Raw genomic sequence first — 14,073 nt, forward strand, 5'->3', positions numbered from 1 at the left:
AAGACTCTGTCTCAAAAAAAAAAAAAAAAAAAAAAAAAAAAACCACTTTTAGAGGTAGGAGAGAGTCTGTGTATAGTGGAGCGCTCTGAATCCCCATCTCCTACAGGAAGTCAATTAATGATTCAAGAGATAATAGAACAAGTATTTATGTAGAAAAATCAAAAAGATGACCAGAATGAAGAGCGAGGCGGCTGCCTCTGGGGTAATGGACCCCGAGGATGGGAGACGGGAGGACAGGGGGTTACTGTTCTTTTGTTAGATTCTTGTTAGCTCCATTTGGTGTTTTTCCCCTTTACTTTTGTGGGTTGTTTTGTTTGTTTTTGCTTTGATAGATGAAAAAAATAGTTTCAAAAATTCAATGAAGAAAATAACATCGTAGGCCGGGCGCGGTGGCTCAAGCCTGTAATCCCAGCACTTTGGGAGGCCGAGACGGGCGGATCACAAGGTCAGGAGATCGAGACCATCCTGGCTAACACGGTGAAACCCCGTCTCTACTAAAAATACAAAAAACTAGCCGGGCGAGGTGGCGGGCGCCTGTAGTCCCAGCTACTCCGGAGGCTGAGGCAGGAGAATGGCGTAAACCCGGGAGGCGGAACTTGCAGTGAGCTGAGATCCGGCCACTGCACTCCAGCCCGGGCGACAGAGCAAGACTCCGTCTCACAAAAAAAAAAAAAAAAAAAGAAAATAACATCGTAAGCTCAAAATAGGGGCAAGCCTAGTCTTAAAACTGACTTGGGGCAGGGCACGGTAGCTCACATCTGTAATCCCAGCACTTTGGGAGGCCAAAGTGAGCAGAAAACTTGAGGCCAGGAGTTGAAGACCAGCTTGGCCAACATGGTGAAACCCTGTCTCTACTAAAAAAAAAAAATATATACATATATGTATAGCCGGGTGTGCTGGTGCCTGCTTGTAATCCCAGCTACTCAGGAGGCTGAGGCATGAGAATTGCCTGATCCCAGAGGCAGAGTCTGCAGTGAGCCAAGATTGCACCACTATATTCCATCCTGGGCAACAGAGCGAGATTCTGTCTCAAAAACAAACAAAAAACACACTGACTTAGATCACTAAATGACATAAAAGTCACATCAAAAATTGTGTATGTGTGCCAGGTGCGGTGGCTCACACCTGTAATCCCACCACTTTGGGAGGCCAAAGCAGGTGGATCACCTAAGGTCAGGAGTTTGAGACAAGCCTGCCAAAATGGTAAAACCCTGTCTCTACTAAAAATACAAAAATTAGCTGGGCACAGTGGCAGGTGCCTATAATCCCAGCTACTTGGGAGGCTGAGGCAGGATAATCGCTTGAACCCAGGAGGCAGAGGTTGTGGTGAGATAAGACTGCGCCACTGCCCTCCAGCCTGGGAGACAACAAGACTAGGTCTCAAAAAAACAAAACAAAACAAAACAAAAAACTGTGTATGCCATTACCAGGACTATGCTTCTGCTGATAGATAAACTGGATCTGTTTTTTAAAAATGAAGGAATCACATCCACGTGCAACCAAAATGAATACAGACACATGTCTTATACCCTTTAGAAATGTTGACTCAAAATGGATCACAGACCTAAATGTAAAATGCAAAATTATAAAACTCCTAGAGGATTACATAAAAGAAAAGCTAGGCAGCCTTGGATTTTGCAATGACTTTTTAGATATGATACCAAACTGACAATCCATGAAAAAAAGAATTGATAAGCTGGACTTCATTAAAATTAAAAATTACTGCTCTGTGAAAGATGCCATCAAGAGAATGAAAAGACAAGTCACAGACTGAGGGCAAATATTTCCAAAAGACACATCTGATAAAGAACTGTTATCCAAAATATACGAAGATCCTTTAAAATTCAACAATAAGAAAACAAATAACCCAATTAAAAAATGGGCCAAAGACCTTACAGACACTGCACCAAAAAACAATCTACAGATGGCAAATAAGCATGTGAAAGGATGCTCCATATCCTAGGTCATCAAGGAAATGCAAATTAAAACAACGATACCGTACCACTACACAGCTAGTAGAATGCTCAAAATCCAGAACACTGACAACTCCAAATGCTGGTAAGGATGTGGAGCAACAGGAACTCTCATTCACTACTGCTGGGAATGCAAAATGGTCAGCCACTTTGAAAACTGGTTTGGCAGTATCTTACAAATCTAAACACACTCATCATGTGATCCAGCAATCATACTCCTTATTATTTACCAAAAGTTATAGCACACATTCCAAAGCATGAATAAAATACAAACATACAAATAACTATAAGGCAAATGTCTAAATAAGCACCACCCCAGTTAAGAAAAAAACCCAACCCAATCAGCACCACATAAGTACCCTGGCTCCAGCTCACATTCCCCTCTGTTAACCATTGCCTCTCTTCCCTGCAAACAGAATCATTATCCTCCTTTGAATGGTGAGCTCTTCTCTTGAGGTTTTACCCCCTACATCTGCATTTTAAAACAACACAGCTGAGCTCTGCGGTCTGCACTCTGTGGAATGAAGGCTCACTATCAGTGGTCTTGCGTGTCTTGCTGTCTTTGCTCACCGTTGTGTTTATCAGATGCATTCATGTTACTGTGAGTGCTCAGGGCTCGCCCATTTTCATCCCTGTAGAGTGTTCTGCTGTGTAATTGCACCGCAACTGACTTAACCATTCTACACTTGATGTATGTTTTGGTTGTTTTCCACTTGGGGCACCTATGAGCAACACTGCACACGTATTCCTGCACATGTATCCTAGGCACACATACTTGAGGTTGTCTAGGACACACACCTGACCACAGACTTGCTGGCTCACGGGACATGCATACCTTCAACTTTACTAGACACTGCCAAGTGCTTTTCAAAGGGGCAGACATTCCATCACATAGGAGTTTCCATTTTTCTACCTCCCCACCGTCACTTGGCACTCTCAGAGATTAAATATTCTAATATTTTGAATCTATATTGGTATCTCATACTCTGGTTTGAATTGCATTTCCCTGACCACTAGTGACAGTGGACAATTTTCATAGATTGATTGGCCATTTGGATTTCGTCTTTTGTTAAGTGCCTGCTCGGAACTTTTTTCTTTTGGGTGGGCTGCCTTTTCTTTCTTGATTTAACCTTTCTTTTGGCATTCCTTTAACACACATCGAATGAGCATCTAGCCCCGGATTTGGTGCTAGGGATTCAGTAATGAACAAGATAGCCTTGGGCCTCTCAGGAGCTTCTGGGCTTAGCACACAGGTTGCTGGAAGAATCTAAAATCAAAGGAGATAATAACGAATAGGAAAGAGCTAAGCCCGCCACAGAGAGAAGGCTCCAGTACTGCTCAAGCACAGAGAGCATGCTCACTTGTTATGCCCTCGGTCATGATGTCTGTCATCTTGCAGCAGGAGGACAGCATCCTCATGCTTAACTGATCCACCACCAGCACCTGCAAGGAAAGAGAACAGCATATTGGCTGCATGGCATCTGCTGTGGTTCTCGCTCAGCTTACCGCGTTAAGACACCAAAAGGAGCTCCAGAAGTGCAGAGTACAGAAGAAGCCATATTTCCTATGGACCAGAAGCCCAAGGGGCTACATGCTCGCTTGTACCTCCCACACCCTAACCTAACCTTCTTGGAGTTAGAGTTTCCTCTCACTGACCTAGTTTTATAAACTTAAAAAAAAAGTTTTTATTTCCCATAATAAAGTAAATACCCATTTAAAAAAGGAAAAAAAATCAGTTGGGCATGGTGGCTCATGTCTGTAATCCCAACATTTTGGGAGGCCGAGGTGGGTGGATCACTTGAGGTCAGGAGTTCGAGACCAGCCTGGCCAGGATGGTGAAACCCTGTCTCTACAAAAACACAAATATTAGCCAGGTGTGGTGGCTCACACCTGTAATCCCAGCTACTCGAGAGGCTGAGGCAGGAGAATCGTTTGAACCCAGGAAGCGGAGGTTGCAGTGAGCCGAGATCACGCCATTGCACTCCAGCCTGGGCAACAGCAAGACTCTGTCTCAAAAATAAATAAACAAGGCCGGGTGTGGTGGCTCAAGCCTGTAATCCCAGCACTTTGGGAGGCCGAGACGGGCGGATCACCAGGTCAGGAGATCGAGACCATCCTGGCTAACACGGTGAAACCCCGTCTCTACTAAAAAATACAAAAAACTAGCCGGGCGAGGTGGCGGGCACCTGTAGTCCCAGCTACTCGGGAGGCTGAGGCAGGAGAATGGCGTAAACCCAGGAGGCGGAGCTTGCAGTGAGCTGAGATCCGGCCACTGTACTCCAGCCTGGGCGGCAGAGCAAGACTCCGTCTCAAAAAAAAATAAATAAATAAATAAATAAACAAATAAAGGAAAATATCATCTACAGCTCCAACATTCAGAAATAATCATATTAGTGAGTACTTTTTCAGGGCATACACTTGTGTTTAAGGGGAGGGTGAACACTACCGCCTGCACATGGGGTCTGGCATGTGGGGACTTAATGAAAGGCATCATCAGAACTGTGCCACTAACACACATGTCAGCTGGGACATAGTGTACCTCAGTCTAGGCTGGAAGAACAAGAATGCTCCAGTCCTGGCCCAAAAGCTTCAGACCTGCAACTCTTCAGCTAACCTTTCTTATCTTCATTCAGCCCACAGTGGAGAAGAAGCTGGCAGTTAAAACAAGGCTATTTCTCCTCCCTTTTTGTAATGCTATAAACTGAGAAGGAGGCAATAGGAGGAAGACATATCAGGGCAGATAGTGTGGATGAGAAAGCTTTCTGCTGCAGTACAAGGGCCAATTAGTTTTTATTATACAAAGCAGCTTCCTCAAGATTGGTTTAAAATTCACATGTCTACAAGCCCGTCACTGATGGGAAGGGTAAGAGAGAAAGGTATGCTAAAGAGTTCCCATCAGGCCGGGCGCGGTGGCTCAAGCCTGTAATCCCAGCACTTTGGGAGGCCGAGACGGGCAGACCACGAGGTCAGGAGATCGAGACCATCCTGGCTAACACGGTGAAACCCCATCTCTACTAAAAATACAAAAATTAGCCGGGCGCAGTGGCGGGCGCCTGTAGTCCCAGCTACACGGGAGGCTGAGGCAGGAGAATGGCGTGAACCCGGGAGGTGGAGCTTGCAGTGAGTGGAGATCACACCACTGCACTCCAGCCTAGGCGACAGAGCGAGACTCCGTCTCAAAAAAAAAAAAAAGAGTTCCCATCGGACGGCCTCCCCTTGTGGGTGGTGAGGACAGATGTGATGGTTAAAACAAAGGCCCCTGGTGAGACTTCAAAATCCTCCCATACTAATCAGCTCTGTTGTTCCTAGGCCCAATGCACTTGAAACTGCATGGGCTTTTGACTGCAGGAAAACTTAAGGGCTTTCTTGGCTGGTATAAATCCTTCAGCAACATGCAAAAAAATCAAGTAAAACTGCACACTCTTCTGGCCAGTATAATTCTCAACCTCAGACAACCAAGTAGTCCTTAAAATGCTGACTTCATGCATAGGGGGCAGCAGGTGCCACTCCTGTACCACCCACTCCAGGAACCCGGCCCACTCTCAGTTTGATTGGCTTAAATACTTCTTTCAAGTACACTATAGTTTCCAGCATTGCTCTTAATGTTATATGAATAAACGAGCTTACTATTTTTGTCTTATGTAGTTACAGTTCAATGAGGATAGACCAGATGAGGGCTTTGAGCCCAAACTGTGCATGGACTCCATGGAGATGCTTTATGGCCACAAAGGGGCAAGAAGGCCTCTTCTTCCTCTCCCAGAGCCAGCAGAATTATACCTTCTTCTGCTTTATCTAACGGGTTCCAGGTAATGTTCTCTTTGAACAAAAGAGTCAGGCACTGCTAACTGCCTGACAAGCTGGTCTTTAAGATAAGCTTTATGACACACAGACCTCTTAACCAAGACCATATGAAATGTGAGGCAGAGCAGATCACCTTTCTCCAACCCAGGAGCATTCTGTACTCTCTGGACGGCAAAAGCTCTCATTCCTGCCTACAACTTTCCTCCAACTCCATCCCCTTCTGATTTTTCCATGTGAACTCACCTTAAGCCCATTAACTGTACTTTCTACTCACCTTCCATTCCCCCTTCTTCTTAACCTTCTTTATCACATCGTGCATAATCTCTAAAAAAAGAGAAAGAGAGAAAGAGAGAGAGGGAATTAATGTAATATCAAAGACTTCTACACACCTCAGGCTTTGTGTTTCTGAATCATGCAATTCACCAACTGGTTTACTGAGCCATAATCAACCCACCATAAAAATAGTTCTCAGCTGGGCACGGTGGCTCACACCTGTAATTGGTGCTAGGGATTCAGTGATGAACAAGACAGTACTTCGGGAGGCTGAGGTGGGCGGATCACCTGAGGTCAGGAGTTCGAGACCAGCCTGGCCAACATGGGGGGAAACCCTGTTGCTACTAAAAATACAAAAATTAGCCAGGCGTGGTGGCATATGCCTGTAATCCTAGCTACTCGGGAGGCTGAGGCAGGAGAATGGCTTGAGCCTGGGAGGCAGAGGTTGCAGTGAGCCAAGATCGTACCATTGCACTCCAGCCTGGGCGACAAAGTAAGACTCCGTCTCAAAAATTAAAAAAAAAAAAAAAAAAAAGTTCTCTTCTGGTCTCCTTAATTCAGTGGTTTTCAAACTTTTTGGTCTCATAACTTCTTTACACTCTTAATTATCGTATTGGAAATTAAACTGAGAAATTTTTAACAATATTAATTCATTTAAGATGATAATAAACTTGTATGTTAACATAAATAGCATTTTAATGAAAAATAAATATATTTGTCATAATAAAACATTTTTAGGGAGACGGTTGGCATTGTTTTATATTTCTGCAACCCTTCTTAATGTCTGGCCTCACAGACATTCTCCTGTCTACTTCTGGATTCTCCTATCTGCTTCTGCAGCCAGTATGTCCTGAAATGTATAACATCTGGGAAACTTCGCCGTGCCCCATGAGAGAATGAAAATGAAAAGGCAAACCACATCTTGGTCTTAGTATGAAGATAGTTTTGACCTCATGAACCCCCAAAAGGGCTCGGATTTGAGAACCACTACCTAAAGTTAAGTGGGTAAAAGGCGGTGACAATGCCTCAGGCTGCATGAGCCCTCTTCAAGCTCTAAAAACAGATGTGAGGAGCAGTTGTGAAGTGTTCCCAACCCTGAGCACATCTCCAGAGCACTCTCATCCCCAAATCACCATTTTGATGAGCCCCATTACCTAGAACACCACACACACACACACACACACACACACACACACACCCCTGACCAGCTGTGGAGGCTCCATAGGAAAGTCCACTCTTGCTACTCTATAAACACGAGTAATATACGCCCAGAGCAACCTGAAGGACAAGAGCTGTTGTCAGCACGTATGCTTCAAACAGTTAGACAATTATCTAGGGCTTAATGGTTCCTAAATCTGCTTTTGACTATCTTCAGTAATCACTGAATCATAGTAAACACACACACACACACCCACACCCACAGCAGTAAACTTAGAAAACACAGAAAAGCATAAAGAAAAAATTCCAGCCAGGCACAGTGGCTCACACCTGTAACCCCAGCATGTTGGGAGGCCGAGGTGGGTGGATCACCTGAGGTCAGGAGTTCGAGAACAGCTTGACCAATATGGTGAAACCTCGTCTCTACTAAAAATACAAAAATTAGTTGGGCATGGTGGTGTGCACCTGTAATCCCATCTACTCAGGAGGCTGAGGCAGGAGAATTGCTCGAACCTGGGAGCTGAAGGTTGCAGTGAGCCAAGATTGCACCACTGCACTACAGCCTGGGCAACAGACCCAGAGTCAGACTCTATCAAAAAAAAAAAAAAAAAAAGGAAGGAAGGACAGAAGGATGGAAGGAAAGGAAAAAATCCCATGTATTACTAATGTACTTAAAAACAATCAGACTAGGTGCGGTTGCTCATGCCTGTAATCCCAGCACTTTGGGAGGCTGAGGTGGGCGAATCACGAGGTCAGGTGAAACCCTATCTCTACTAAAAACACAAAAATTAGCTGTGCCTGGTGGTGCATGCCTGTAATCCCAGCTATTTGGGAGGCTGAGGCAGGAGAGTCACTTGAACCAGGGAGTCAGAGGTTGCAATGAGCCAAGATCATGCCACTGCACTCCAACCTGGTGACAGAGCGAGATTCCATCTTAAAATAAAAAAAAATTAGGAAAAAAAAAAAAACAATCAGGCCAGGTGCAGTGGCTCATGCATGTAATCCCAGCACTTTGGGAGGCTGACGGGGGAGTATCACCTAAAGTCAGGAGTTCAAGACCAGCCTGGCCAACATGGTGAAACCCTGTCTCAACTAAAAATACAAAAAAATTAGCCAGACGTGGTGTGGTGGTGTGCACCTGTAATCCCAGATACTCAGGAGGCTGAGGCACGAGAATAGCTTGCACCCAGGAGGTGGAGTTTGCAGTGAGCCGAGATCGAGCCACTGTACTCCAGCATGGATGACAGAGTGAGACTTTGTCTCAAAAAAAAAAAAAAAAAATCGAAAAGAAGAATTATCTGTAATCATGTCAACTTGAAATGTATAATTAACATTTTAGTTTATTTCATACTAGTTTTTTCTATGCGCTTTTACATAGTTACGATCATGTTGGCCAGGTGTGGTGGCTCATGCTTGTAATCCCAGCACTTTGGGAGGCCAAGGCAGGCAAATCACTTGAGCCCAGGAGTCCAAGACCAGGTTGGACAACATGGTGAAACCCCATCTCTACAAAAAGTACAAAAATTAGCCAGTCATGGTGGTGTACACCTGTAGTCCTAGCTACTCAGGAGGCTGAGGTGGTGGGATTGCTTGAGCTAGAGGCAAAGTTGCAGTAACCCAAGATCACCTCACTGTACTCCAGCCTAGGTGACAGAGATGCTGACTCAAAAAAAAAAAAAATGCTGTAGATATATATATAATTTTATATTATGCTTTTTTCACTTAATGTACTCATTTCACCCATTTTAATAAAAATGCTTACTAGGATTTTAATGCCTGCATAATCCGTCCATGGTCAACAATATTCCCAATAGCCATTTAGATTACTTCACATGTTTCAGCATAGTGAAAAACTGGAAAGCAATATATCCATAATAGGGCAGTGGTTAAGTTAACTAGGTTACATTTGTACAATGGAATACCATGAACCCATTGGAAGTAATAATATGGGAAAAAAATATGTACTCATTCATTCAGGCTTTCACTCAATAAGCATTTGTTGAGTAACTGCTACTTGCCAGCCATTGTGCTAAGCCCTGGGAATGAACAAGATACTATGCTGCTCAGCTCCTGTGGAGCTGCTGCTCTAGGGAAGGCGGCAGTCACTAACTGAAAAGAGCAATTGCATCTTCTCATAAGTGCTCCGAAGTAAATAAATAAGGTGCTATGATTTTTTTTTTTTTTTTTTTTTTTTTTTTTTTTGAGACGAAGTCTAGCTCTGTTGCCCAGGGTGGAGTGCAGTGGTGCGATCTCTGCTCACCGCAAGCTACGCCGCCTGGGTTCATGCCATTCTCCTGCCCCAGCCTCCCGGGTAGTTGGGACTACAGGCACCTGCCACCATGCCCAGCTAATTTTTTGTATTTTTAGTAGAGATGGGGTTTCACCGTGTTAGCCAGGATGGTCTCGATCTCCTGACCTTGAGATCTGCCCGCCTCGGCCTCCCAAAGTGCTGGGATTACAGGCGAGAGCCACCGCGCCCGGCCAATAAGGCACTATGATTTTTTTTTTTTTGAGACGGAGTCTCGCTCTGTCGCCCAGGCTGGAGTGCAGTGGCCGGATCTCAGCTCACTGCAAGCTCCGCCTCCCGGGTTTACGCCATTCTCCTGCCTCAGCCTCCCGAGTAGCTGGGACTACAGGCGCCCGTCACCTCGCCCGGCTAGTTTTTTGTATTTTTTAGTAGAGACGGGGTTTCACCCGGTTAGCCAGGATGGTCTCGATCTCCTGACCTCGTGATCCGCCCGTCTCGGCCTCCCAAAGTGCTGGGATTACAGGCTTGAGCCACAGCGCCCGGCCCTGGTGCTATGATTTTAAAAAAGGGTGTGGGCAGCCTACTTAAATATGGGGTCAAGCAAGGCCACTCTAAGCAAGTTGGACCTGACGAGGAAGAAGTCAGTCAAGAACTAGGAAAAGAAGAAGGAACAGCACAAAGTCTTGTGGAAAAAGGAAAATGAGATTGACATTTTCTGGGAACTGAAGATGATACACGCTAAGGTTGGAGGCCAGATCATACAGAGTCTCACAATCTTTGATAAGGAGTATGATTTTATCTGAAGGGCATTGGAAAGCCATGGAAGGTAAGGATGTGATCTAATGTGCTACAGAGAGACAGGAAGGAGCGGGCAAGAACGGAAGCAGGGAGTGGAGTCAGGAGGCCTTTCCAACAGTCCAGGCATGACAGTGGCAGAGGAGATGGTGAGAAGTGGGTAGATTGGATATACACTGTGGAGGTAAAACCAACAAGGTTAGCTGATACACTGGATGTGGCAGAAAAGAAAGGAAACGTAGCTAACGCCCAGATTTTTGGTTTAAGACAAGAAAGTGACGTAGAGACATTCAGAGAGTTTTAGAGGGAGGAGAACTGGTCTGTGGGAGAACATCAGGAGTTCTATTTTAGTTGTTTTAAGATTGAGATGTCTAAGACACATTCAAGGGAAGATGCTAAATAGTTAGCTAGAGTTAGCTCTTTGGCTTGGAAGCACAGCCTCAGCTGGAGTGAAACACTGGGGACTTATCATCAAATAGAGGCAGGAGGGAAGGCTGCAGAAAATGACTCTGACAGGAGCAGTGAGATGGACAGACAAGGTCTTTGCGGACCTTGACAAGCATTTCAGTGAAATGGTAAGAATGAAGCCAGACTAAAATGGGAGAGGAGGCAGACAAGACAGACAACAACTCTGAAGAAGTTTTGCTTTGGCCGGGCGTGGTGGCTCATACCTATAATCCTAGCACTTTGGGAAGGCTGAGGCAGGTGGATCATGAGGTCAGGAGTTCGAGACCAGCCTGACCAACATGGTGAAACCCTGTCTCTACCAAAAATACAAAAATTAGATGGCAGGCCTGTAGTCCCAGCTACTCGGGAGGCTGAGGCAGCAGAATCACTTGAACCTGGGAGGCAGAGGTTACAGTGAGCCAGTTCTTGCCACTGCACTCCAGCCTGGTGACAGAGTAAGACTCCGTCTCAAAAAAAAAAAAAAAAAAAAAAAAAATTAGCCAGGTGTGGTGCCGCGTGCCTGTAGTCCCAGCTACTCAGGAGGCTGAGGCAGGAGCATTGCCTGAACCTGGTAGGTGGAGGTTGCAGTGAGCTGAGATCATGCCACTGCACTCCAGCCTGGGCGACAAAAAAAAAAAAAAAAAAGGAAATTTTGCTTTAAAAGGTAGCAAAGAAAAGGCATGAAAACTAACAGGGTAGACAAAGACATGGATGCAAGGGTAAGATTTGTGTTTTTAAAGATGCGAAAGATTAGAGCATTTTTAGTGATGCTGGAAATAAGTCAAAAGGGAAGGGGAGACTGACGATGCAGGAGAGAGGATGGAGCAATGGAGACTGAGGTCCCTGAAGAAGAGTAAGGAGTTGGAGCTGAGACACAAGAGGAAAGCCTGACCTGGGACAGGAGGCATCCTGTGTGAAGGAAAGGAAAGCCGCAGATGGGCTTGAAGACACGGTGGCAGAGGTGAGGGGTTTCCCTGTTGGAGACGAAGTCATTGGCTAAGAGTGGGGAAGGGGTGTTATATATGGAAGCTTTGAAGAAAGAAGGTATCACATATCTTCCCAGAGACTGGGAAAATCAATTTACTATGTAAATGTTTACTACTGTAAATGTGTTAGCATTTACAGACAGTACTAAGGACTAATTTGACGGTCATGACCGTGAATTTAAAGTTAAACCAAGCAGCTTAATAATGTTTTTTCCCAATAATGTTGGGCTGTCCAGGTGCAAGAAAGGCCAGTTTCAATTAAGGTTAGAGTTTCATATATGAGTACAAAAGAGGAAGAAAATGCTCAAAATATATGGCTAAGGGGGAAAAAGCATGCTACAACAATTTTTAAAGCAGATATGTATAGGAAAATTAGAAAAACTCATACCAAAAGCTTATTTTTGTGCAATAAAGTTATAATTAATCTTTACTTGCCAATTTGTGCCTTCCAATGTTGTCCCAAGCTTTCTGCATAAGAAAAATGCTCTCAAAAAAATGTGTCGCCGGGCGCGGTGGCTCAAGCCTGTAATCCCAGCACTTTGGGAGGCCGAGACGGGTGGATCACGAGGTCAGGAGATCGAGACCATCCTGGCTAACATGGTGAAACCCCGTCTCTACTAAAAAAACTACAAAAAACTAGCCGGGCGAGGTGGCGGCGCCTGTAGTCCCAGCTACCCAGGAGGCTGAGGCAGGAGAATGGCGTGAACCCGGGAGGCGGAGCTTGCAGTGAGCTGAGATCCAGCCACAGCACTCCAGCCTGGGTGACAGAGCGAGTCTCCGTCTCAAAAAAAAAAAAAAAAAAAATGTGTCAGTGAACATCTTTGTGGCCAGGGCTTTTCTTAGCACAAATTATTCCATTAGGGTAGCTTTCTGAGTATGGAATAAATTGGTAAAATGTCTACATGTTCTGGCCTCCTGATAAATTCTGCTGAATTACTTTCCAAAAGTGTGTCTCCCATCCTCACCAGTACTATGTGGCTCTCCAAATTAACATACTAACTGATAAAATATCTTGAGGTTTACTTATATTAATCTTTGCCACAATGACAGCAGAAAACAGTATATTTCACTCTTTATTTGAATGTATTATATTATTGAGGATGAATGTATTTTCTTGCCACTAAAAATTAATATAAATTCACTGAAAAAAATTAAGTCACCTTTTGATAGGGAAAGGCAGAGATATAATCAAAAACTAAAACCAAGTACTACAAGTGTTAAAAGACACACATAAATTACCGCTGCAGCTGCCACCATTCCCAGGAAATTATTTCCTTTCCAAAGTTCTCAGGGCATATATTTGTCCTGGGTATTGTTAACAGCTGATTCTAATCCTGCCCTACATTTTTCTAATCCAATACCGAAAAGGAAACAAGGATTAGAGCTCGGTTTAGCATTAAGTATCAAGTAGCTTGGGCTACCTCCTCACAATCCCAGGCAATCGCATTTCATCTCCTTCCTAAGTCCTCTTCATGTGGAGAGAAACAATGAAGTCTTCTGAAGCAGGTCCAGCCAGGAGGTCTTACTTCCGCACACCAAACCATGCGTATCTACAGCCAAATGCCTGCTCCACCACCCATCTAGTCTACAGAGATGTGTTCAAAAGACCGGGGCAGCTTCAGTTTCTCTGTAATACTGAAAGACCCTAGTGGACTCTGCTTCCCTCATGACCAAATGAGTAAGGAAAGCAGGTTCCTTCTCAACCACATCCTCTAGGTCCTGGGTGACTCCCAACCTTGACAAATCTCTGCCATGTCCTGAGAAAAATGACCGGTGGTCTAAGATGATCTAGGACATCTTCAAAGACACCTAATATTTCAATTGGAGTCCCAAAATACAGGCTCCAGGGATCGCTACAGGGACTGCGCAAGGCTTGAAGCCACACCCTCATAGCCTAGGAAGGACTCACAACTGCCCTCCACAGTGACATATGCCAGTTGCCCGATGCCCTGAGCCCAGGGCACATGCAAACACCTGAAGTAGCATGACTAATATTAGATGAGCCAGAAGCTTAGGAGAAGAGAAGCCAAAGTCCTCAACACCACAGGTGATTCCAAGATTCCACAGGGTAGCCCCAGAGCACCACACTGCCCAGGACAGAAACACTGGGATCCACTTTCCCCAGGTTGGGAGAAGTTGCCTTCATGCTGCTAAGGCAACTAAGAGAGTCCAACCTCAGCCCACAACTCCCCACCTCTTTTTACCAGTCCAGAGTACAGGGAATTTTCAGAGTTATTCTCACTCAACAGTAGACGTTCTTCTAAAAGGCATCTTCTTGACTGAACTCCAGGGGTCTGAGGGGGTAATGCTAGCTGCTCAAGCAGAAGTCACCCCAAAAATGCCCAAGGAAGTGCTAAAGTTAGACCAGGGCTGACATCCAGGTTCAGGCATT

The 14,073-nt window shown here is 44.9% G+C and overlaps 1 protein-coding gene across 3 annotated transcripts in view; it reads right to left on the reverse strand.

Annotated features, from left to right (window-relative positions):
* STXBP1 (syntaxin binding protein 1) overlaps positions 1-14,073 on the reverse strand; it is a 77,704-nt gene that overhangs the window by 36,783 nt on the left and 26,848 nt on the right. For 2 of the 3 annotated variants that reach the window (XM_023217088.2, XM_023217086.2), the window contains exons 2-3: positions 6,049-6,098; positions 3,335-3,416 (exon numbers count right to left, since the gene is read on the reverse strand). In XM_023217088.2, coding sequence (XP_023072856.1) covers positions 3,335-3,416; positions 6,049-6,098 — 132 coding nt within the window. Of the gene's footprint in view, positions 1-2,543; positions 2,616-3,334; positions 3,417-6,048; positions 6,099-14,073 lie in introns of those variants that run through there. The other variant, XM_023217087.1, reaches the window with a different exon arrangement.

The sequence above is a fragment of the Piliocolobus tephrosceles genome, chromosome 14, assembly GCF_002776525.5.
Source record: "Piliocolobus tephrosceles isolate RC106 chromosome 14, ASM277652v3, whole genome shotgun sequence".
Classification (NCBI taxonomy): domain Eukaryota; kingdom Metazoa; phylum Chordata; class Mammalia; order Primates; family Cercopithecidae; genus Piliocolobus; species Piliocolobus tephrosceles.